Genomic DNA, 21,744 nt, shown 5'->3' on the forward strand with positions numbered 1-21,744 from the left:
TTAATGCTCTTCTTTCTGCACTTACCCCTGGTCCTCTGTTTCTCCCATTTCTTGTGGACTCTCTTCTCCTCGGATAACACTTACTCCCCCTGCCTCGCCCTAAGAACTTTGCCATCTCCTTCCCTTTTCCCATTGGTCATTTCTCACAGACCTACACCTCACTGGCTGTCTTCTCCTGTCCTAGCTCGGGGAGCCCAGAGGAGGGGGCAGATGGAGAGGGACTGGAAGATGTTACCTCTGGCAGTGCCCATGGTGGCAGGTGCAGTTGTCCTCAGGTGGGGCACAGCCAGGGCTTCCATCAGGACAGAGGCAGTTGGCCTTGTCTTTCTGTTCCTTACATATCTGCTTGGGCTGGCACAGGTTGGGAGCACACAGGGGAACCTCGCAGAGCTGGCCTAGGGTGGGAAGATGCGTCAAAAAGAAAACAGCTCCTCCACATTCTTGATCGGGTCAAAGGCCACTTCTTATGCGTGCCTTGCTCAGTCCCCATAAGCCTGTCCTTCAGTGGCTCCCTATTGCCTTTAAGATACTGTTTAACTTCCTCGAATGATGTGTGGAGTCCTACATGACTTTTGTACAACTGCTGCGTTTCTCAGCTTTGCTTTGCTGCACCCTTCACTCTGCCTCTCTTACACTTCCTTAAATGGGATGTGCTTTTCTTATGCTATCTGACACCGTATTCAGACAAACTTGCTCATCTTTTTTTTTTTTTTTTGAGACGGAGTCTTGCTCTGCTACCCAGGCCAGAGTGCTGTGTGGTGCGATCTCTGCTCACTGCAACCTCTGCCTCCCGGGTTCAAGTGATTCTCCTGTCTCAGCCTCCCAAGTAGCTGGGATTACAGGCGCGCACCACCACACACGGCTAACTTTTGTATTTTTAGTAGAGACAGGGTTTCACCATTTTGGCCAGGCTGGTCTTGAACTCCTAATCTCAGGTGATCCACCTGCCTCGGCCTCCCAAATGCTGGGATTACAGGCATGAGCCACCACGCCTGGCCTCTGCTCATCTTTCAAGACTCATCTCAGCCATCACCTCCTCCATCTTTAGTCTGGGGTGGCTGGTCCTTTGTGCTCCTGTAACATCCTGCACGTTTTTCTCTGAGCACCTCCATTGGCTGTAATCAACAGGAGACTTGTTGGTCTCTCTGTATTAGACTTAAAGTCACATGAGATGGCAACTCTTTTACTCAAATTTGCCTCTGTCTCTGGCACAGTAGGCACTGAGTAATGCTTGCTAAATAAGCAAGTGAATGCCTTTGCTCTGAGTCTTGTCCTCTGCTCCCGAGCCTCAGTCACATCATTTACATTGAGCCCATGTGGGCCCTACGGTAACCCCTGCCCTTGTCCCCATGATTGTACAATTGTTCAGGTTTTACACTAAATCACTTTAAAGGTTATCATTCTCATTCTATTCTCACATCTCAACCATCGAACACCCACCAATGGACTCTGCCCCAACCCAAATGGAATAAAATATTGTGCCAGTTCTTTCCAATGCCTCCCCTGCTAACCTGTGAATCCAGAGGGGCAGAGGCAAAAGAAGGCTCCGGGGAGGTCAAGGCAGCTGGCTCCAACGGGGCATGGGTCACTCAGACACTCATTCACCTCTGTTTGACAGCGTGGCCCTTCAAAGCCTGTGGCACAGCAGGAAGGTCAGGGGCCTGCATGGACATCTGCCTCCTGCCCCCATCATCCCCCACAGTGTGTGCCCCAGTTTACCTGGGAGACACTTGCAGTGGAAGGCTCCAGGGTGGTCCTGGCACTGCCCACCATTGGCACAAGGAGAGCTTCTGCACTCATCAATATCCTCCTCACAGCGGGTGCCGGTGAATCCTGGTGGGGCAGAAGTGGGTGGGGAGAGGAGGCCAAGGTCATCGAGGGAGGCACAGCATGGCGTTTTCCCTCACGAGGAAATGTGAACTTGCAGAGCTTCCCAGACACCTGGGGCAGGTGGGCGTGGGGCAACAGAGAGTGGTGCAGAAAAGGCGAAGCTCAGCCACCTGCCAGCTGTGTGGCTTTGGGCAAGCTGGTCAGCCTCAGTTTCCTGTTCTGTGTAAAAGAGGAATAATAATGGAACCTACCTCATGGTTCTGTTAAAAAGACTGAATGACATAATGCCTGAAAAGTACACAGCCAAATGGCTAGCCTGGAGTAAGTGGCTGAATAAATATAGTTATTATAGCAGGGGAAAGGGGGGTGTCTGGTGAGGCTGGAGAAGAAAGGCTTGGGGAAGCTTTCCCTGGGTTTGTGATGAGAGTGCCAAGACCAGCCTGGGACCTCAACATTCGGGGAGAGAACACAGAGCTGTGCTGGAGGACAGGAAGGAGGGACCTTTGGGTGATTTGGCAGGACAGAGATGAGAATGGGCGAGTCAGCAAGGGAAGATTTGGGGATGTAACAGAAGAGATTTTGGGGAGCAAAGATGGATTTGGAGGACTCCTTGGCTAGGGTAGAGAGGGCTTCGAGAGGCCTTGGGTGATAGCCAGGCCTGAACTCTGCAGGTTCAGAGGCCGGGGGTCTGAGGGTGGCCGGAGCAGCACCTCTACTCACCAGGTGGGCAGATGCACTGGAAGCCGTTGAGTAGGTCATGGCAGTCCGCGTTGTTCAGGCAGGGAGCTGAGGCGCACTCGTTGGTCTCCACCTCGCAGAGCTGCCCTTCTAAGCCTGGGGACATGGGTATCATGAGGGATGCGGCTCAGAACAGGTCCGCCTGGGAGACCTGTGTTTTAGAATAGAACTTGCTCCCAACTTGCCCGGCTCAGGCGGTCCTCCGCCGAGGTGCTGCCTGCATGGGGTTGAACAAGTTGAACCCTGAGGCCCTGCTCTTTCCCAGGTGTGAAAGGCCAGAGAACAGGGTGCCTACTGTGGACCTGCGGGAGGACTGCAAGGCTTTTTGGGGGTCATTCCTATGTATACAGAAGGCAGGACTCACTGGGGCAGGCTGATCAGCCTGGAGGACTTCAGGATACAAATAGGACAAATGAGCATCAGCTTGGAGGACGATTCCTGCCTCTTTTTCTGCCTGGGCAGGCCTCCATGCCAGGGAGAATGGAATCCCAAAGTGCTTGAATTTGAAGGACATCTGGGAAGCTGTGTTGCTCCCATATTTATCCGGTTGCTTTGGGTTCATCCTGGTCTCCACTGTCTCATCCTGAACTGAGGTGGGATCAACCTCTGGACCTTGGCTTCCTCTCTTTTCTTGCCTGGGGAGTCTGCTTCTGAAGCTCCTTGATATCTACAACTTTGTCCCTTGGATTACTGAACCGTTTTCTCTTATTTTTCTATGCTTGTCTGTGGGGTGGCCTGAGCCAGTATCTTTGGGTGCCACTCAGTTTAGAGTGGTTATGATTATTGAAGCCCTTGGTTTGAACTTCACCTCTGCCACTTGCTAGCTGGGTGACCTTGGACAAGCCACTTAACCTCTCTGCACCTCAGTTTCTTCAGTTATAAAAAGGGCACTGCAGCAGTGCTGACCTCATAGGTTACTGTGATGAGTAGATGAGAATGCCTGTAAGAAGCTCAGGCAGTGCCTGGCCTAAGGTCAGCTATTGCTTTTCTGACTTCATTCAACTACTAGATGTTGGCTCTGTCCCTCTCTCCCTGCGATGACTCTTCCCCCTTAAAACTAGCCTGGAAGTGGGTGCAGTATTGCAGCAATTTTTTTCTTGTTGTACCAAATTTTTCCTGCTGTATCACAGGACTTTTGGGATTTTAAGGGATTACCTTCAATCTCTACATGGGAGAGTTTCTATGAATGGGGGAACATGCGGGTTGACCTGAGCAGGCTGCAGCACGGAGTTTATGAACTGCTCTTCCGCCCTCTCTTGCTGGGCTGTGGTGCACAGTGGACCAGGTTGTGCAGTCTCTATGATGACTATGGAATGAATGGCAGCCCCTTCAGAATAGAGAAATGTATAACCTCACTACCATCTGTGGCAACCCTTCTCCGAGGGGTCATGGGTGTCCCTGAATTTTCATCTTGGGGTAGAGAGAGAAACACCTGTGATAACTTACCCCAGCCAGCATGAGGCTGTCCCTACTCTGGGGGCGGGGGTGGCTCCTAGTGGGTTCAGGACTAGTTCCCTGTTTCCCCCACCCAAGGCCCCATCCAGCTGGTACCTGGTGGGCAGAGGCAGTGGAAGGTGGCAAGTAGGTCCAGACAGGTGCTCGCTGGGTGGCAGGGCTGGGAGAGGCACTCATTGTAATCAGTCTCACAACGGGAGCCCGTGTAGCCAGGTGGACAGAGGCAGTTGAAGGAGCCAGGGGTGTTGAGGCAGGAGCCTCCATGTTCACAGGGACTTGGGCCTTCCTGAGCTGGGAGGAGAGAAGAGCTGAGAGTCCACAGGAGCCAAGGCGGGAAGGGCAAAAAGGTCAGACTGTCAGGGAAGACGTGGGGGCCTGTGTGTGGAAGACGAGACCAAGTTGGGGAAGGGGCTTGTGTCTTTACAATGGAGATTCATGGGAACTGAGGGGCTGAGCATTGGAGAGTGGGTCATGTAGGCAAAAGATGCCAAATCTGGGCAAATTCAAGGAAAAAGATGTTTGCTTTTTTATTTTGAAAGGGAATCTGCCCTTTTCTGTTTCCAGTGCAGAGGCCTGTCCGAGGCTCAGAGAGGCTCTGAAGTGGGAGTGGCCTCACCCATCAGACACTCGTCCAGGTCCTGGTGGCAGGTGGGCCCTGAGTAGCCGGGCTGACACAGGCAGAGTGTGGAGCCGGTGAGTGGGTTGGTGCTGCACTGGGCTTCCCCATGGCACGGCTGGCTCAGACACATGTCTTCCAAGTGGCACAGCAGTCCTGGAGGTGCAAGAGGGGGTGAGGCTCTCTGAGGCCACTTGAAGCTCCCAGCAGCCCTCCTAGTGTTTCTCTCACCTTCCATCTCTACCTCCCACCTCCTGATTCCCTCTGTCCCCATACCTGTGCGTCCAGGTGGGCAGAGACAGGAGAAGGAGCCCACACGGTCAATGCAGGTGGATCCTGGGGCACAGGTGGCAGCAATACAGTCATCCAGGTTCTCCTCGCAGCCTGTGCCCCCCCAGCCACTCACACACACGCAGTGAAAGCTGCCAGCAGAGTTCTGGCAGGTGCCCCCGTTTCTGCAGCGAGGGGGACCCTGAGCCTCACACTCATCCAAATCTTCGGAGCAATCCCATCCTGCAAGGGGTTGGGGAGAGGCCAAGGGCTAAAGCTGGGAGCCCTGTTAGTAAGGGAGGCCAGGGGCTGACTCACTGGGCCACGGGTGCCATGAACATGGCTTAAACAACTCACCTGTCCAGGTTTCTGGGCAGAGGCAAGTGTAGGTGTCCAGCCCATCCTGGCAAGTGCCCCCATTCTGACACTGGTGGCTGACACAGTTGTCTGGATTCACCTCACAGTCCAGGCCTATGAAACCTGACAGGGTCATGGGATCAGTTGCAGGAGGAGGCTCCAAGGGAGACATCCTGTCCTGCCCAGAGAGAGGGGCGACAGGAGAGCCCCTGTGAGGACACACCTGGGGGGCAGAGGCACAGGTGAAAGGTGGAGTCTTTCACTGGCATCAGCTGGCAAGTGCCTCCATTCAAACAGCCCCTAGGAGGGCAGGGTCCTGCCCGGAGCTCACAGTGTGGACCCTCCCGTCCCACAGGGCAGAGGCACTGGAAGGAGCCCAGCGTGTTGTGGCAGGTGGTGCCGTTGGGGCAGGGTCCTGGGTCCTGGAAGCACTCGTTGACGTCACGTTCACAGGCATGGCCCTCGAAGCCAGGTGGGCAGCGGCACTGGATCTGGGGGTACGTGGCCAGACACACTCCTCCATTAACGCATGGGTTGGCTGAGCAGAAGTCCCGAAGCTGGCACTGCTCACCTGAGGCAGAGGACAGAGGAGCTGTTTCTAGCACTGTGCAAATTCTAGCCCATCTGAGATGACCAGGGCTCACTCTGGATTCTCTCTGGGTCTAGTTTTCTTATTTCCTTCCCTTTATTACCAGACTGTCTTTGCCCTGTTTCCTCATCCCGGATCTCCCTGTTGCCCTGTCTTGGGAGGGTTTATCTGGAGTGACCACATCTTCTAAAACGATGATGGGAGTATTGCAAATTGGCCTTGCCTGAGAAAATCTGGGACGTGGGTGATCTTGGGGGAAGTGAAAAACACCCATGTCTGCAGGCAGGAGACTCAGGTGGCACCTTGCTGTGCCACAACTGGCTGAATACCCTTGGGCGAGTCACTTTGCCTTTCTGATCTGGATTTCCTAATCTTTAAGTGGGTTGAGGCTCCTGGAGACTCACTTCACAGCCCATGTGCACCAGTGGTAATGGCGGCAGCAGTGGAGGTGCCGGGAGCTGAGCTGAGCAAGCACTTCCTGAGCATCAGCCCCTAGTGTCCTCTCAGCAACCCTATGAAGTGTGAACATTACTCCCCCTGGTTGGCAGCTGACAGCTGAGCACCAGACAGCTAAATATCTTATCCCAGGTCACGTAGCTAGTCAGTGGCAGGGCTGGCATTTGGACCCAGGGGCTGCTGCAGAGCCCCTAGTCTGAAGCATGAAGCTTGCTCCGGGGTTACACCCCTCCTCCTGGGGTGGCCCCCACTCCACTCTCTGGGTCACATTCCTCTCTTCCCTGTGCCCCTCCCACCACTGCAATCTTTTCTGGTGATGTTATGGGCCCCCTCCACTCAGAATGGGAGCCATTCAGCTGCTCAGAATGCAAAAGCCTGGAGGCCCCTGGTATGCCAGGCAATGACTGTCTAGCTGCTAGGTAGTGGGGAGACTAAGGGGGCTAGGATAGGAATCAGGATGGTACACAAAGTGGGGCTTATGGCACCCTTAATTTGGAAATATTTTAGCATTTTAGCAGTCAGTACAATCATGCTGGTGAATGTCGGTCATGGGTAAGTGGATTGCCAAGAATTGGCATGTTGATTCTCATGGCTTCTGTCTTCAAAGGGCTTGAAGTTTCTCAGGCTCCAGTTCCATCTTTCCCACCCACAGCCTAGCCCATTGCTCCTGCCTGTCCCCTCCTGGCCTCCCCAGCGGCGCTTACCTGTCCATCCAGGCATGCAGGAGCACTGTGGGTGGCCCGAGGCCTGGATGTGGCAACGGCCCCTTTTGGAACAGAAGGAGGGAGGACAAGGGTCTTCAAGCCGGGCCTGGCATCTCTCACCAGTGAAGCCAAGGAGGCAAGTGCATGAAAAGCTGGGTGCCAATGGAGTGGGAGCGCTGGGGGGCCCTAGAGGAGCAGGAAGCAGGGCTTGGCAGCTGCCTCCATTCTGGCAGAGCTGGGTGTTCTGGCAGGGGTCAGGAAACTGGCACGTCTCACCCAGGAAGCCAGGGGCACACCTGGACAGGGGAGGAGAGGGAAACTCACATCACTAGACCCTCTTCCCATTCTCGCCCACCTCCCTCCTCTGCCTTCATTTGTTTCCCTTCATCTCCTTCACTTCCTCCCTTTCTTCTTTGGTCTCACTTCCTCACCTCTCCCATTTTGCTCTCCCTCCCGCTTTCTCTCCAGTCTCCCATTTTGCAAGGCACACTCACTGGCAGGTCCCTTGTCCCTCAGACAGGCTCAGGCAGGTGCCTCCATTGGCACAGGGTTCTGGGAGACTCCCACACTGCAGCCCTGGGGATGGAGAGGGAGGTGCGATGGAGGCACTGGGCACTCTGCCTCCACCCTTCCTTCTCTGAGTGCTCCTGAGAGACCTGCCCACAGCAGCTCCCACAGGTGCTCTAAACCACCTCTTCTTCATATCTGTCCCCACTCTCCACATGGCACCCAGCCCCAGCCCCAGCGCCCTTCATCCCAGTTACTAATCCCAACCTCCCTTTCCTGTTTATTCTCTGGCCTCCCAAGTGCAGCCTCAGACTCCATCCCTCGGAAGCAAGACAACAGGGGTCAGAAGGGGGGTGGAGGGGGCTCCTGGGAGGTGAATGGCTGAGACTTCGAAGAGATTTCCTCCCGGAAAGGCCCAGCATTGAGCCATCCGGGGGGTGGGGACAGCTGGACTAAGAAAGGGACTCAGTGGGCCTGACCGTTCATGTCCCCGTCTCCTGCTTCCCTCTCATCTCTTCCCCAAGCAGGTGATCAGTGTGGTCCCTCTTCCCCTCTTCCATATGGCTGCAAGAGTCCTCTCAGTGCCAGTGCTGATGAAGTTCTTCCGGGGATTGGGCACCCTCTCACCCATTCCCTGGCAGTCACCACCCCTGGCACCAGGCCCAGAGCAGCTCCAGGGGCAGAGTCGTCTCTCCCTGTAGGCTGTCACTATTTGGGCAGCGAGAATCTCCTCCAGCCAGCGTCCCTCACACAGCCTGGGGCTTGGCCCTCTTCCCCCACCCCACTGGACATCCTCCTAAGGGAGGTGGGTCCCCTACTTCTCCCATGCCATGCCTCACCTCTCGTTATGACCACTGAGTGACGCAGAAGCAGCAGCAGCAGCAGCAGCAGTGAAGGGGACTGCATTCCAGAGCCCCTTCCCCAAGTTCCGGTCCCTGTCCCTCTTCACGAAGGGACCCTCAGAGCCCTCACTGAGGCAGGAGCCACCTCCTCTGCTCCCACTGCCCCTTCTTCCTCCTCCTTGGCCTGCTGCAAGCCTCACGTCTGAGCTGCTTCCTGAGTCACACAATGTCCTGGACACCCTCGTAATGGGGGGGGCGGAGGAAGAGTGGAGGAACACTAGCGGGGATGAAGGAGGGGCCTTCTGTCCTGACAACCCCTGGGGAAGTAGGGGGAAGTAGGACAGTGTGCCTGGAGGGCAGGTGATAGGAGGGGGAGAAGGACTCTTGGAACCCCTGGGGCAGCCCTAGCCCTGCTGTTTGTTGATCCGGTCTCTCCTTTCTAGGGATGGGAATTACAAGGTGGCTGCCCCTGTGCCCCAGGAGGGGCAGGACCTGGAAGCAGATGTGGGGTGGTTAGAGAGTTCCGTATTCCTCCTCCCAGGAGAGGATGCTTAAACCACCAGGTTAAGCAGGTTTTTTTTTTTCTTCAGGTTATTACAGATGCTTCTCAGAGAACCTGCAACTTGTCATAATTTGAAACCACTAACCTTGGGAAAAGGAACCCAGGGGGCTTCTGGGTCTTATCTTGGCTCTTGTGGGGACATGTTTTTCTCCTTCTGGGGAATGGGCAAGATGCTGGCCGGTTTTGGGGAAACCTTGGTCTTCCTGTTGTAAGGGAATGTTAAGAGTGCCATTATCAATGATAAATGAACATGGTCTACCCTAAATTTTGCAGTCTGGATGATCTGTAACGAACGCACAGTTTGGGTAGTTTTCACTTCCTCCATCTCTGCCTCCCTTTGCTGCAGAGGCCTTGGGATGCAGAGAATGCCAGTCAGAATGCAAAACTGGAGTAAATAAAATCACAAAAGAGAATTCATTGCCTCGGAATGCTCGTCCTACTTTTTTGAGTCAACCCAGGGCAACTTTGAGGTCAACCACACAGCAAGTTCCTCTAGGAGCTCAGGGAACTGAGAGTCCAGGGTGGCAGAAGGTGTGACTGGCAGCTGTGCTCTCCCTGGTGCTGAGGCACTCATGGCTGCCGCCGGTGCACCTGAGCACTTTACTCGGGAAAGACACTTCGCCAGCACGACTTTCTTCCTTTTTTTAGCTTCTTATTTTGAAATACTTTTAAACTCATAGAAAAGGGGCAAGAATAGTAAAAAGAATTCCAGGATATCCCTCACTCTGATTCATCCACTAATATCATCCAACCACATTTACTTCATCATTGTTTCTCTATAAATACACATTTGTATTTTTTTCTGAACCATTTGAGAGTAAGTTGCATACAAAGTACCTCTTTACTCTTAAATCCATCAGTGCAAATTTTCTAAGAACAAAAACATTCTTTTACATAACATAGTACGATTATCCAAATCAGGAAACTTAGGCTGATGTAATGCTATGATCTAATCAACAGTCCAAATTCAGGTTCTGCCAATTGCCCCATAATGTCCTTCATGACAAAATTTTCCCTTGGTCCAGGATCTCATCTGGCATCCTGCATTGCATTTAGTTGTCGATTCTTTTAGTTTCCTTTAATATGAGTACAGTTCCTTCAATGTACTTTGCCTTTCATTATATTGACTTTTTTTTTTGAGACGGAATCTCGCTCTGTTTCCCAGGCTGGAGTGCAGTGACACAATCCTGGCTCAGTGCAACCTCTGCCTTCCAGGTTCAAGCGATTCTCCTGCCTCAGCCTCTTGAGTAGCTGGGATTACAGGCATGCGCCTGGCTAATTTTAGTATTTTTAGTAAAGATGGGGTTTCACCATATTGTCTGGGCTAGTCTCGAACTCCTGACCTCAGGTGACCTGCCCACCTTGGCCTCCCAAAGTGCTGGGATTACAGGTGTGAGCCACCGCGCCCAGACCTTTAGTACATATTCTTGAACTTACATATTTGTATGGCTGTCTGATTATTTCCTTAGGCGAAATTCCAGAAGTGAAACCACTGCGTGAAAGGATGAAGGCATAGACTTGTTTTAAAGCTCTTGTCCCTAAGTGTTGCCAAGCCATTATCCAGGATGCAGTGCAGGCCTTTTCACTCCAGTTAGTAGCATCTGCCTCTGTCCTTGCTCTTGCCAACTCTCTGCATTAGAATCCTCACCACTTTGATAGATGAAATGGTCTCTTATTGTTGCTCTAAACTGCACATTTGTTGCTAAGTGTCGACATTCTTTTTAACTGTCTAATGGCTATTGGTGTTTCCTGTCTATGATTTTGTGAGTTTCCTGTCCGTGCTTTTGGTCCATAGTCCTATTGGTGTCACCGTCATTTTTCCATGACTTTCCTTAGTTGAGGAGGCAACTGTGGGTATGGAACAGGGGCCCTGGTGTAAAATTCCCTGCTTTTGTACTCTCTGGTTTGCTGACTAGGATTTGGTGTTGGTGAGGAGTGAAAGGAAAATAGGAAGAGACCACAGGTATTTCGTGGAACCACGAAGACCTTGGTGGAAAGAACTGGACTCCCCAGTCTCACACCACTGTGGAAAAGGAGGCTGGGGCATTAGGCTGGAGCTTGAGAGAAAGAAGAAATTGTAATGGAGACAGAGAAGAAGTGGTTAGGTGGAAGGGGAACCAGGAGTGCAGTGGGGTAGAAGCTGAGCTTAAAGACAGTGTCAGGAAGCTGCCGGTCCACTGCTTGCTTTATCTTGTCTAAGGCAAGGCAGTGTGCACCTGCTCAGGCTTTATGAGCTGTGCTGCCCTGGCCTCTATGATCTTACAGCCCAAAACAGTATTGATACTCCCCCAAGAGCTTGTTTCTCCTTCCCAATGGCTTCCCAAGGGTTGATGCTGACCGGGGTAGTACCTTCATCACTACACCAAGCTGCAGCATGCCAGAGACACAGACAGTTTTCTCTGCTGGGAAATGACCCTTTTTCCTACAGTATTTCATCAAATAGAGGTTCATTTTGTTAAAGGGATTTTCTTTCATTGTATACTCCCTGAGAAGGATAAATCTATCAGTCGTAGGGACTTGTGACCTTAAGACATTAACTCCGAGGTTGGCCCTGATAATGTGTCCAAACACAAAGAAGGCAACAGGCCACTGTAGCCATAGAGATAAGCAAGAGTACCGGGCACAGCAATGACCGATGCCAATACTACCAGCACTTTGGGAGGCCAAGGTGGGAGAATCACTTGAGCCTAGGAGTTCAAGACCAGCCTGGGCAACACAGAGAAACCCCATCTCTGCAAAAATATAAAAATTAGCTGGCTGTGGTGTTGTGCACCTGTTGCCCCAGCTACTTGGAAGGCCGAGGTGGGAGGATCACTTGAGCCCAGGAGGCTGAGGTGGCAATGAGCCATAATCATGCTACTGCACTCTAGCAGGGTGACAGAGTGAGACCAGAGTGAGAGAAAAAAAAAAAGAAAGAAAGAAAATAAAAGAAATAGGCTGGGCATGGTGGCTTATGTCTGTAACCCCAGTACTTTGGGAGGCTGAGGCAGGTGGATCACCTGAGGTTGGGAGCTCGAGAACAGCTTGATGAACATGGAGAAACCCCATCTCTACTAAAAATACAAAATTAGCTTGGCATGTGGCACACACCTGTAATTTCAGCTACTTGGGAGGCTGAGTTAGGAGAATCACTTGAACCCGGGAGGCAGAGGTTGTGGTGAGCCGAGATGGTGCCATTGCACTCTAGCCTGGGCAACAAGAGTGAAACTGTCTCGAAAAAAAAAAAAAGAGAGAAAAGAAAAAGAAATAAGCAAGAGTAATCCACTGTTAGAGATTATTTGTAAATATATGGTTCGGGAGATGTGGAGCCCCCTGTTGCCCCAGGCCCCCCTCTGCCTCCCTGTTGGTCACTCTTCATCTCCCCAACCTCTTACCATTGCAGTGTCTATGGTCATTCCCTGGGCCTCTTCTATTTTCTCCCTCCCTAGGTGATCTCATCCAGTCTTGTGGCTCCCTACCAGATTCAGATACCATCTATGAAGACCACCTTTGTGCCGATGCCTCTCAAATGTATACCACTAGATCATATACTTCCCGGAACTCCAGACTTGTACTTCCAAGTACAAGTAACACAAACTCAACGTGTCCAGATGTCCAGAACTGACCTGATCTTCTCCCCGAACCGTCTCTTCCTTCGTGACAGAATTGAGGTTTGCAGTTCTATTCTTTCCGTTGTTCAAATCCTTGAAGATATTGCTGTCTCCTCTCTTTTTCTCATATTCCACATCCAAACTGTCTTAAATTCTGTTTTTCTTTTATTATTATTATTATTATTATTTAGGATGGGGTTTCACCATGATGGCCAGGCTGGTTTTGAACTCCTGACCTCAGGTGATCCACCCACCTTGGCCTCCCAAAGTGCTAGGATTACAGACGTGAGCCACCGTGCCCGGCCTTTTATTATTATTATTATTATTATTTTGAGATGGGGAATTGTCTTAAATTCTATGGACTCTACCTTCAAAATATGTATGTCCGGAATCTGAGCACTTCTCATCTCTTCGCATCCCCCCTGCCAATACCCTAGTCCAGGCCAGTGTCATCTCTTGCATCTCCTAACTTGTCTTCCTGCTGCTGTCCTTGCTCTCTTTGTCCATGTCTCTACACAGCAGCCAAAGTGAGTTGGTTAAAATACAAGTGAGACCACCTCACTCCTCTGCTTAAAACTCTCCAGTCACTTCTCCACTCGCTCAGAGTAAAGCTAGCTTCCTTACAGGGCCTGCGAGGCCCTACACAAGGCCCTTCCCTCTCTAACCTTATCTTTGATGACTTCTCACCAACCAGCCCCACTGGCTTCCGCTGTTCTTGAAACCGGCACATTCACACCTTAGGGCCTTGCACTTGCTCTTCTCACTGCATGAACTGCTTCCTTCCCTGAGCTATCTTCGTGGCTCTGTCCCTCATCTCAAAAGGCACCCAACTGATGCCTTCCCTGGCTACCTCATTTCCAAACTGGAAGCCTTCTCCTGTGTTCCTCATCCCCGTTGGCTTTTCTCCTTATTATTTCTCACCATCTAACTAACATTTATTTCATTTATATTTCTTATTTACTGACTGCCAATTCCACAAAGGCAAGGAGTTTTGTCTTTTTCATTTACTTGTTTTTGGACTTGACCATGCCTCAGTGTGTAGAGCAGAACCTCAACTCACCATGCACTGTCTCAGTTAAAATACCCCCATTTTAACTGAGGATGAGGATGCCATTACCTCCACCCACAGTGAGATGTGGAGCTCAGAAAAGTTGAGTAACTTGCGCAAGGTCATATAGCTACTAAGTGTGTTTCAGATGTGAGTTACTCACATCCAAACCCATATTCTTTCTACCCTGAGGTGCCATCTGTCTTAGTAGCATTTGTCATTAAAAAAAAAAATGTGGTCATGGCTGGGAAACAAGTTTCTGCCTCGGATTACATCAGAAACTATAGATCCCGACATTCTCTTATGCCTTCACTTACCTCAGTACGGCATTCAGTAAGTACCGATGCATGTCATTTGCTTGTTTACTTATCCATTCATTTACACAGTATTTATTGAGCACATGCTTCATACCTCACACTGTTTTAGACCCTGAATTTATGGCCGTGAGCAAAATAGGTTGATAACAAGTAAATATAAAATATAATATCAGATAGTGATAGTGATAAGGAGTATGAGATGATATAAAGCAGGGTGAGGGGAGACAGAAGAACTTGGGGACTATTTTAGATTGGGAGGTTGGTCGGGTACAGTGGCTCACACCTGTAATCCCAGCACTTTGGGAGGTGGAGGTGGGATCATCTGAGGTCAGGAGCTCGAGATCAGCTTGGCCAACATGGTACAACCATGTCTGTACTAAAAATACAAAAATCAGCCAGACGTAGTGGTGCACGCATGTAGTCCCAGCTACTCCAGAAGCTGAGGCAGGAGAATCGCTTGAACCTGGGAGGTGGAGGTTGCAGTGAGCCAAGATTGCACCATTGTGCTCCAGCCTGAAAAAAAAAATATTGGGAAGTCAATGAGAAATGGCAACTCTAGTTTCAAAATAAGTACCAAATTAGACTGCTTGTCACCACACCCCCACCATCTCTAATCAGGAGTATTGCAATAGCATCCTACCTGGCTCCTTTGCTTCCAACTTTCCCCCAACTCCTGGCCCAGGCCATTCTCGATGTGGTGACCAGTGAGAGAGGATTGGGGCATGGTGAGAAGCAGTCTGATTTGGAATATATTTAAAACTAGAGTGGTCATAGTTTGATTGACTAAGGGACAGGTTGGGTCTTCAGGAAGCAGACCTTGAGATTTAACCCAGAGCTGGGATGGCCCTTCTGAGCCGCCCCGAATTGGGGCAAGGAAGCTGAGTTTTTGTCCCCGACATTAATCAGTCATGGAAGGTGGCTTGCCCCTAGAGAGTGTGACCTTGGGGAGGCAGTTATCCCCAGTCCACAAAGAGGGATGACAAGTAAGGCCTGTCTTTGAGCAGAAGACTTGAATAACACTATCAACTAACTAAATCTAATAATGGACATCTACAAAACACTCTACGAAACAATAGCAGGATTTACCATTTTCCTGAAGTGTACACGGAACATTCTCTAGGACAGGCCATATGCTAGTCCATAAAACATGTCTCAATAATTTTAAAAGGACAAATCATACAAAGATGTTCTCTGATCACAAAAGAATTAAATTAGAAATCAACAGTAACAGGAAATTTGAGGGAATTACAGTGTGTGAAAATTAAACAGCCTGACTCTAACCAACCAATGGGTCAAAGAAGGAATCACAAAGAAAATTAGAAAATATTTTAAGTTGTATGAAAATTGAAACAGAACATATCAGAATTTTTGAGATGTAGCTAAAGCTATGCTTAGAGGGGATTTATAGCTTGTAATTCCTATATTATCTTATACCATACACAGAAAACTACTCAAAATTGATTACAGACCTGAATGTAAGAGCAAAACTATAAAATTATTAGAAAAAGGCCTAAAAGTAGATATTTATGATGTTGGGCTAGGCACTGATTTCTTACACATGACACTTTCTTACATATGCACAAGCAATAAAATAATATTTTCTTTTTGGAGACAGGGTCCCAATCTATCACCCAGGTTGGAGTGCCATAGTGCAATCATAGCTCACTGCAGCCTCAAACTCCTGGGCTCAAGTGATCCTCTGGCCTCAGCCTCCTGAATAGCTGGGATTACAGGTGCACATAACCATGGTTGGTTAATTGTTAATTTTTTTTTTTTTGGTGTGAAGACAGGATCTCACTATATTGCCCATGCTTCAGATAAAATATTGATAATTGGATTTCATCAAAATCGAAAACTTTTGTGCTCCAAAGGCACCATCAAGAAAGTGAAGACTGGGTGTGGAGGCTCACACCTGTAATCCTAGCACTTTGGGAGGCCAAGGCAGGTAGATCCTTTAGGGTCAAGAGTTCGAGACCAGCCTGGCCAACGTGGTGAAACCCCCACCTCTAAAAAACACAAAAATTAGCTGGGCGTGGTGGTGCATGCATGTAGTCCCAGCTACTTGGGGGCTCAGGCATGAGAATTTCTTGAACCTGGGAGGCGGAGGTTGTGGTGAGCCAAGATTGTGCCACTGTACTCCAGCCTGGGCAATAGAGCAAGACTCTGTCAAAAAAAAAAAAAGAAAGAAACGAAAAGATCTGGAAATTGCATCCATTAAGGAAATACCAAACATAAAAACAGCAGCAACCATAAGAAAGTGAAAAGATAAAAGCAATAGAATGAGATCAAATATTTGCAAATCATTTATCAGTTAAGGGACTTGTGTCCAGAATATAAAAAGAACTCATATAACTAATAATAACAATAAAAATGGACAAAAGATAGACATTTTGCCAAAGAAGATATATAAATAGCCATCAAATACATAAAAACATACTGTTTGGGGTTTGCTTAGCTTCTTGAATCAAGTTAATATCTTTTGCCAAATTTGGGAGTTTTTCAGGCATTGTTTCTTTGAGTACATTTTCTTGCTCCATCCTCTCTCTCTTCATAAACCCTGATGACATGAATTTAGTTAGCTGTTTTGTTACAATCCCATAAATGAACCTCGGTTCTTTTCTTTCAGTCTATTTTTCTCCCTTCTTCAGATTGAGAAATTTCTCCTCTACTTTTAAATTCATTGAATTTTTCCTCTGTTCTTTCCAATCTGCTAAGTCAATTTATTGAGTTTTCAATTTTCATAATTACATGCCTAGTTCTAAAATTTCTATTTGATTCTTCTTTATATCTTCCATTACTTTGCCAAAATTTCTGGTTTTCATTTGTTTCAAGAGAGTTTGTAATTGCTTGTTAAAGCTTTTTTTTTTTTTTTTAAATTTTTATTTTTGAGACAAGGTCTCACTCTACTGCCCAGGCTGAAGTGTAGTGGTGCAATCTCGGCTCACTGCAATCTCGGCTCACTGCAATCTCTGTCTCCTGGGTTCAAGTGATTCTCCTGCCTCAGCCTATGGAATAGCTGGGATTATAGGCTTATGTCACCATGTCTGACTAATTTTTGTATTTTTGTAGAGATGGGGTTTTGCCATGTTGGCCAGGCTGGTTTCAAACTCCTCACCTCAAGTGATCTGCCTGCCTTGGCCTCCCAAAGTGCTGGGATTATAGGTGTGAGCCAATGTGCCTGGCTTGTAAAGCATTTTTTTTTTTTTTTTTGAGATGGAGTCTCACTCTGTTGCCCAAGCTGGAGTGCAGTGGCGAGACTGCAATCTCTACCTCCAGGTTCAAGTGGTTTTCCTGCTTCAGCATCCTGAGTAGCTGGGATCACAGATATGCACCACCATGCCCAGCTAATTTTTGTATGTTTAATAGATATGGGTTTCACCATGTTGGTCAGGCTGGTCTTGAACTCCTGACCTTGAGTGATCTACCCACCTTGGCTTCCCAAAGTTCTGGGATTACAGGTGTGAGTCAATGTGCCTGGCCTGTAAAGTATTTTTAATACTTGTTTTAAAATACTTGCTTGCTTTAAATATGCGTCAGGTGATTCCACTAAGTCATCTTGGGTGTTCATGTCTTTTTTGTTGTTGTTGAGACGGGAGTCTCGCTCTGTCCCCAGACTGGAGTGCAGTAGTGCCGTCTCAGCTCACTCCAACCTCTGCCTCCCAGGTTTAAGCAATTCTCCTGTCTCAGCCTCCTGAATAGCTGGAGCTACAGGAACACGCCACCACACCCAGCTAATTTTTGTGATTTTAGTAGAGATGGGGTTTTGCCATATTCAGGCTGGTCTTGAACTCCTGATCTCAGGTGATCCACCAGCCTGGGCCTCCAAAATACTGGGATTATAGGTGTGAGCCATCATGCCCGGCCAATGTCTGTTAATTGTCTTTTTTTATTCAAGATTTTCCTGATTCTTGGTATGACAAGTGTTTTCACTTGCATTCTGCACATTTTGGATAGTATGTTATGAGAATTTGGACCTTATTTAAATCTGTTTTAGTGGGTATCCTTTGACACTGCACTAGTGGAGGAAAGAGGGTGCTGACTCACTGCTGTCAAGTCGGGAGAGAGCCCCAGGTTCCTCACTTAGCCTCTGTGGACACTTTCGGGGGCCGTGCTCCTTGTTATTGCTAGGCGTGGATGGGGATTCAGGCTTTCTACCAGGTCTCTGCTGACACACACTGGCTGAGAGAGTAAGAAGCACCTCATTCCTGTTCCCCACGGGGTCTCCAGTGACATTGGTTGTGATAGTGGGGGATTTCATAACACCAGGTGGGGTGAAAGTCCCAGCTCCCTACTTGGTGGAGAGGAGTAGGTAGCTCAGCTGGGTGGGAGCTGATGTCTAAAGTCCCCACTCAACCTTTGTTGGCAGATGTGGAGGTGAGAGTGTTTTTTTGCCTGAAATAGAGCAGTCATTGTCGAGAGGTTTTGCCTTTCCAGGCCAGGATGTCCCTTTCTTGGTCCTTTGGCTAGAGACTTTTCAGGATATTTTTCATCTTCCTGTTGGAGTTTCCTGGTTGCCGGCTCTTCTAGCACCCAGTCTTGTATATATGAGGCAAAAGCCAAACCCAGGGAACTCACCACTATATATTTTTTGGGGGTGTTGGAGATTCTTAGCCAATCTGCCTTCTCTCTATCTTTCAGGATCTTCTTATATTTGTTTTACATATGCCATCCAGGGTCGTAGCTGCATTTAGCAGGAGGAATCGGAAGTGCATCTGCATCATCTTGGGAGCTTGAAGGCAGCTGGATAAGTCCTTAAAGCATTCAACATAGATTTTCCATATGACTCAGCAATTCCATTCCTAGGTATCTACCTAAGAAAAATGAATGCCTAAGCCAGAGCAATCAGGCAAGAAAAAGAGATTAAGGGTATTCAAATAAGAAAGGAGGAAGTCAAATGGTCTCTATTTGCAGATGACATGACTGTATATCTACAAGACCCCATCGTCTCAGCCCAAAATCTCCTGAAACTGATGAGCAACTTCAGCAAAGTCTCAGGACACAAAATCAATGTGCAAAAATCACAAGCATTCCTATACACAAATAACAGACTTAAAGAGAACCAAATCAAGAATAAACTGCCATTCACAACTGCTACAAAGAGAATAAAGTACCTAGGAATACAACTCACAAGGAATGTAAGGGATCTCTTCAAGGAGAACTACAAACCACTGCTCAACGAAATAAGAGAGGACACAAACAGATGGAGAAACATTCCATGTTCATGGTTAGGAAGAATCAATATTGTGAAAATGGCCATACTGCCCAAAGTAATTTACAGATTCAGTGCTATCCCCATCAAGTTACCAATGACCTTCTTCACAGAACTGGAAAAAACCACCTTAAACTTCATATGGAACCAAAAGAGAGCCTGCATAGCCAAGTCAATTCTAAGCAAAAAGAACAAAGTGGGAGGCATCACACTACCGGATTTCAAACTATACTACAAGGCTACAGAAATCAAAACAACATGGTACTGGTGCCAAAAACAGAGATATAGACCAATGGAACACAACAGAGGCATCGGAGGCAACACAACATATCTACAACCATCCAATCTTTGACAAACCTGACAAAAACAAGCAATGCGGAAAGGATTCCCTGTTTAATAAATGGTGTTGGGAAAACTGGCTAGCCATGTGCAGAAAGCAGAAACTGGACCCCTTCCTGACACCTTACACTAAAATTAACTCCAGATGGATTAAAGACTTAAACATAAGACCTAACACCATAAAAACCCTAGAAGAAAATCTAGGCAAAACCATTCAGGACATAGGAGTAGGCAAGGACTTCATGACTAAAACACCAAAAGCTTTGGCAACAAAAGCCAAAATAGACAAATGAGACGTAATCAAACTCCACAGCTTCTGCACGGCAAAAGAAACAGTCATTAGAGTGAATCGTCAACCAGCAGAATGGGAAAAAATTTTTGCAGTTTATCCATCTGACAAAGGGCTGATACCCAGAATTTACAAAGAACTCAAACAGATTTACGAGAAAAAAACAAACAAGCCTATTCAAAAGTGAATGAAGGATATAACAGACACTTTACAAAAGAAGGCATACATGAGACCAACAAACAGATGATAAAATGCTCATCATCACTGGTCATTAGAGAAATGCAAATTAAAACCACATTGAGATACCATCTCACGCCAGTTAGAATGGCGATCATTAAAAAATCTGGAGACAACAGATGCTGGAGAGGATGTGGAGAAATAGGAACACTTTTACACTGTTGGTGGGAGTGTAAATTAGTTCAACCATTGTGGAAGACAGTGTGGCGATTCCTAAAGGACCTAGAAATAGAAATTCGATTTGACCCAGCAATCCCATTACTGGGTATCTATCCAAAGGATTATAAATCATTCTATCCTAAAGACACATGCACACGTATTTTCATTGTGGTGCTGTTTACGCTATCAGAGACCTGGAACCAACTCAAATGCCCATCGATGATAGACTGGACAAGGAAATGTGGCACATATACACCATGGAATATTATGCAGCATCAAAAACGATGAGTTTGTGTCCTTTGTAGGGCTATGGATGAACCTGGAAACCATCATTCTTAGCAAACTAACACAAGAACAGAAAAACACCACATGTTCTCACTCATAGGTGGGTGTTGAACAATGGGAACACATGTACACAGGGAGGGGAGCATCACACACTGGGGTCTGTTTGGGGGAAATAGGGGAGGGACAGTGGCGGGTGGGAAGTTGGGGAGAGATAGCATGGGGAGAAATGCCAGATATAGGTGAAGGGGAGGAAGGCAGCAAATCATGCTGCCATGTGTGTACCTATGCAACAATCTTGCATGTTCTTCACATGTACCTCAAAACCTAAAATGCAATTAAAAAATAAAAATAGGAAAAAAAAGAAAAATAATTAAAAAAATAAAAATGAATGCCTATATCCACACAGATACTTGTATAAGAATTCATAGCAGTGTTATTCACAATAGCTATGAAGTAAAAACAACCAAATATCCATCAATCGGTGAACTGGTGAACAAAATATGGTGTGTACCTTTGGGAAGCCAAGGCACGTGGATCACTTGAGGTAAGGAGTTCGAGAACAGCCTGGCCAACATGATGAAACCCCGTCTCTACTAAAAATACAAAAAAATTAGCCAGGCATGGTGGTGGGTGCCTGTAATCACAGCTACTTGGGAGGCTGAGGCAGGAAAATCGCTTGAACCTGGGAGGCGGAGGTTGCAGTAAGCCGAGATTGTGCCACTGCACTCCAGCCTGGGTGACAGAATGAGACTCCATCTCAAAAAAAAAAAAAAAAAAAAAGCTGTGTCCATACAATGGAATACTATTCTGCAGTAAAAAGGAATGAAATAGAGATACATGCTACAAAAGGAATGAACCTCAAAAACGTTATGCTAAGTGAAAGAAGCTAGACTCAAAAGGCTGTAGGAATCCATTTACACAAAATGCCCGTAATAGGCAAATCCATAGACAGAAAGATCAGTGATTGCTGAGGGCTCGGGTTTGGAACGGGGGCTAAGTGCAAAGGAACATGAAGTTTATTTCTGGTGTGATGGCCACGCTCTAAAATTAGATTGTGGTGATAGTTTTACGACTCTATAAATATACAAAAATCATTGACTTGTACACTTAAAATGGATGATTTTTTGTTTATTTTTTGAGATGGAGTCTCACTGTCACCCAGGCTGGAGTGCAGTGGCACCATCTCGGCTCACTGCAACCTCCGCCTCCTGGGTTCAAACAATTCTCCTGCCTCAGCCTCCTGAGTAGCTGGGATTACAGGCACCCGATATCATACCCAGCTAATTTTTGTATTTTTAGTAGAGAAGGGGTTTCACCATATTGGCCAGGCTGGTCTCAAACTCCT

General features: G+C 47.9%; 1 protein-coding gene and 2 long non-coding RNA genes across 10 annotated transcripts in view; 2 read left to right on the top strand and 1 right to left on the bottom strand.

The window, feature by feature from the left end:
• Positions 1 to 8,568, bottom strand: part of NOTCH4 (notch receptor 4) — a 29,755-nt gene extending 21,187 nt beyond the window's left edge. For all 6 annotated transcript variants that reach the window (XM_078368854.1, XM_017970991.4, XM_078368856.1 and 3 more), the window contains exons 1-12: positions 8,362 to 8,568; positions 7,510 to 7,591; positions 7,016 to 7,311; positions 5,490 to 5,837; positions 5,267 to 5,389; positions 4,916 to 5,152; positions 4,640 to 4,795; positions 4,120 to 4,314; positions 2,551 to 2,664; positions 1,720 to 1,833; positions 1,512 to 1,634; positions 236 to 395 (exon numbers count right to left, since the gene is read on the bottom strand). In XM_078368854.1, the coding sequence (XP_078224980.1) occupies positions 236 to 395; positions 1,512 to 1,634; positions 1,720 to 1,833; positions 2,551 to 2,664; positions 4,120 to 4,314; positions 4,640 to 4,795; positions 4,916 to 5,152; positions 5,267 to 5,389; positions 5,490 to 5,837; positions 7,016 to 7,311; positions 7,510 to 7,591; positions 8,362 to 8,428 (2,015 nt within the window). In that variant the 5' untranslated portion in view covers positions 8,429 to 8,568. The remainder of the gene's footprint in view (positions 1 to 235; positions 396 to 1,511; positions 1,635 to 1,719; positions 1,834 to 2,550; positions 2,665 to 4,119; positions 4,315 to 4,639; positions 4,796 to 4,915; positions 5,153 to 5,266; positions 5,390 to 5,489; positions 5,838 to 7,015; positions 7,312 to 7,509; positions 7,592 to 8,361) is intronic.
• LOC144582107 (uncharacterized) overlaps positions 1 to 21,744 on the top strand; it is a 133,681-nt gene that overhangs the window by 24,661 nt on the left and 87,276 nt on the right. The window lies entirely within an intron of this gene.
• On the top strand, positions 12,355 to 20,804 carry LOC144582108 (uncharacterized). Its single transcript, XR_013534026.1, has 2 exons — positions 12,355 to 12,576; positions 18,555 to 20,804. It is a non-coding gene; the product is annotated as an uncharacterized LOC144582108 (long non-coding RNA).

This window comes from Callithrix jacchus, chromosome 4, assembly GCF_049354715.1.
Source record: "Callithrix jacchus isolate 240 chromosome 4, calJac240_pri, whole genome shotgun sequence".
Taxonomy (NCBI): domain Eukaryota; kingdom Metazoa; phylum Chordata; class Mammalia; order Primates; family Cebidae; genus Callithrix; species Callithrix jacchus.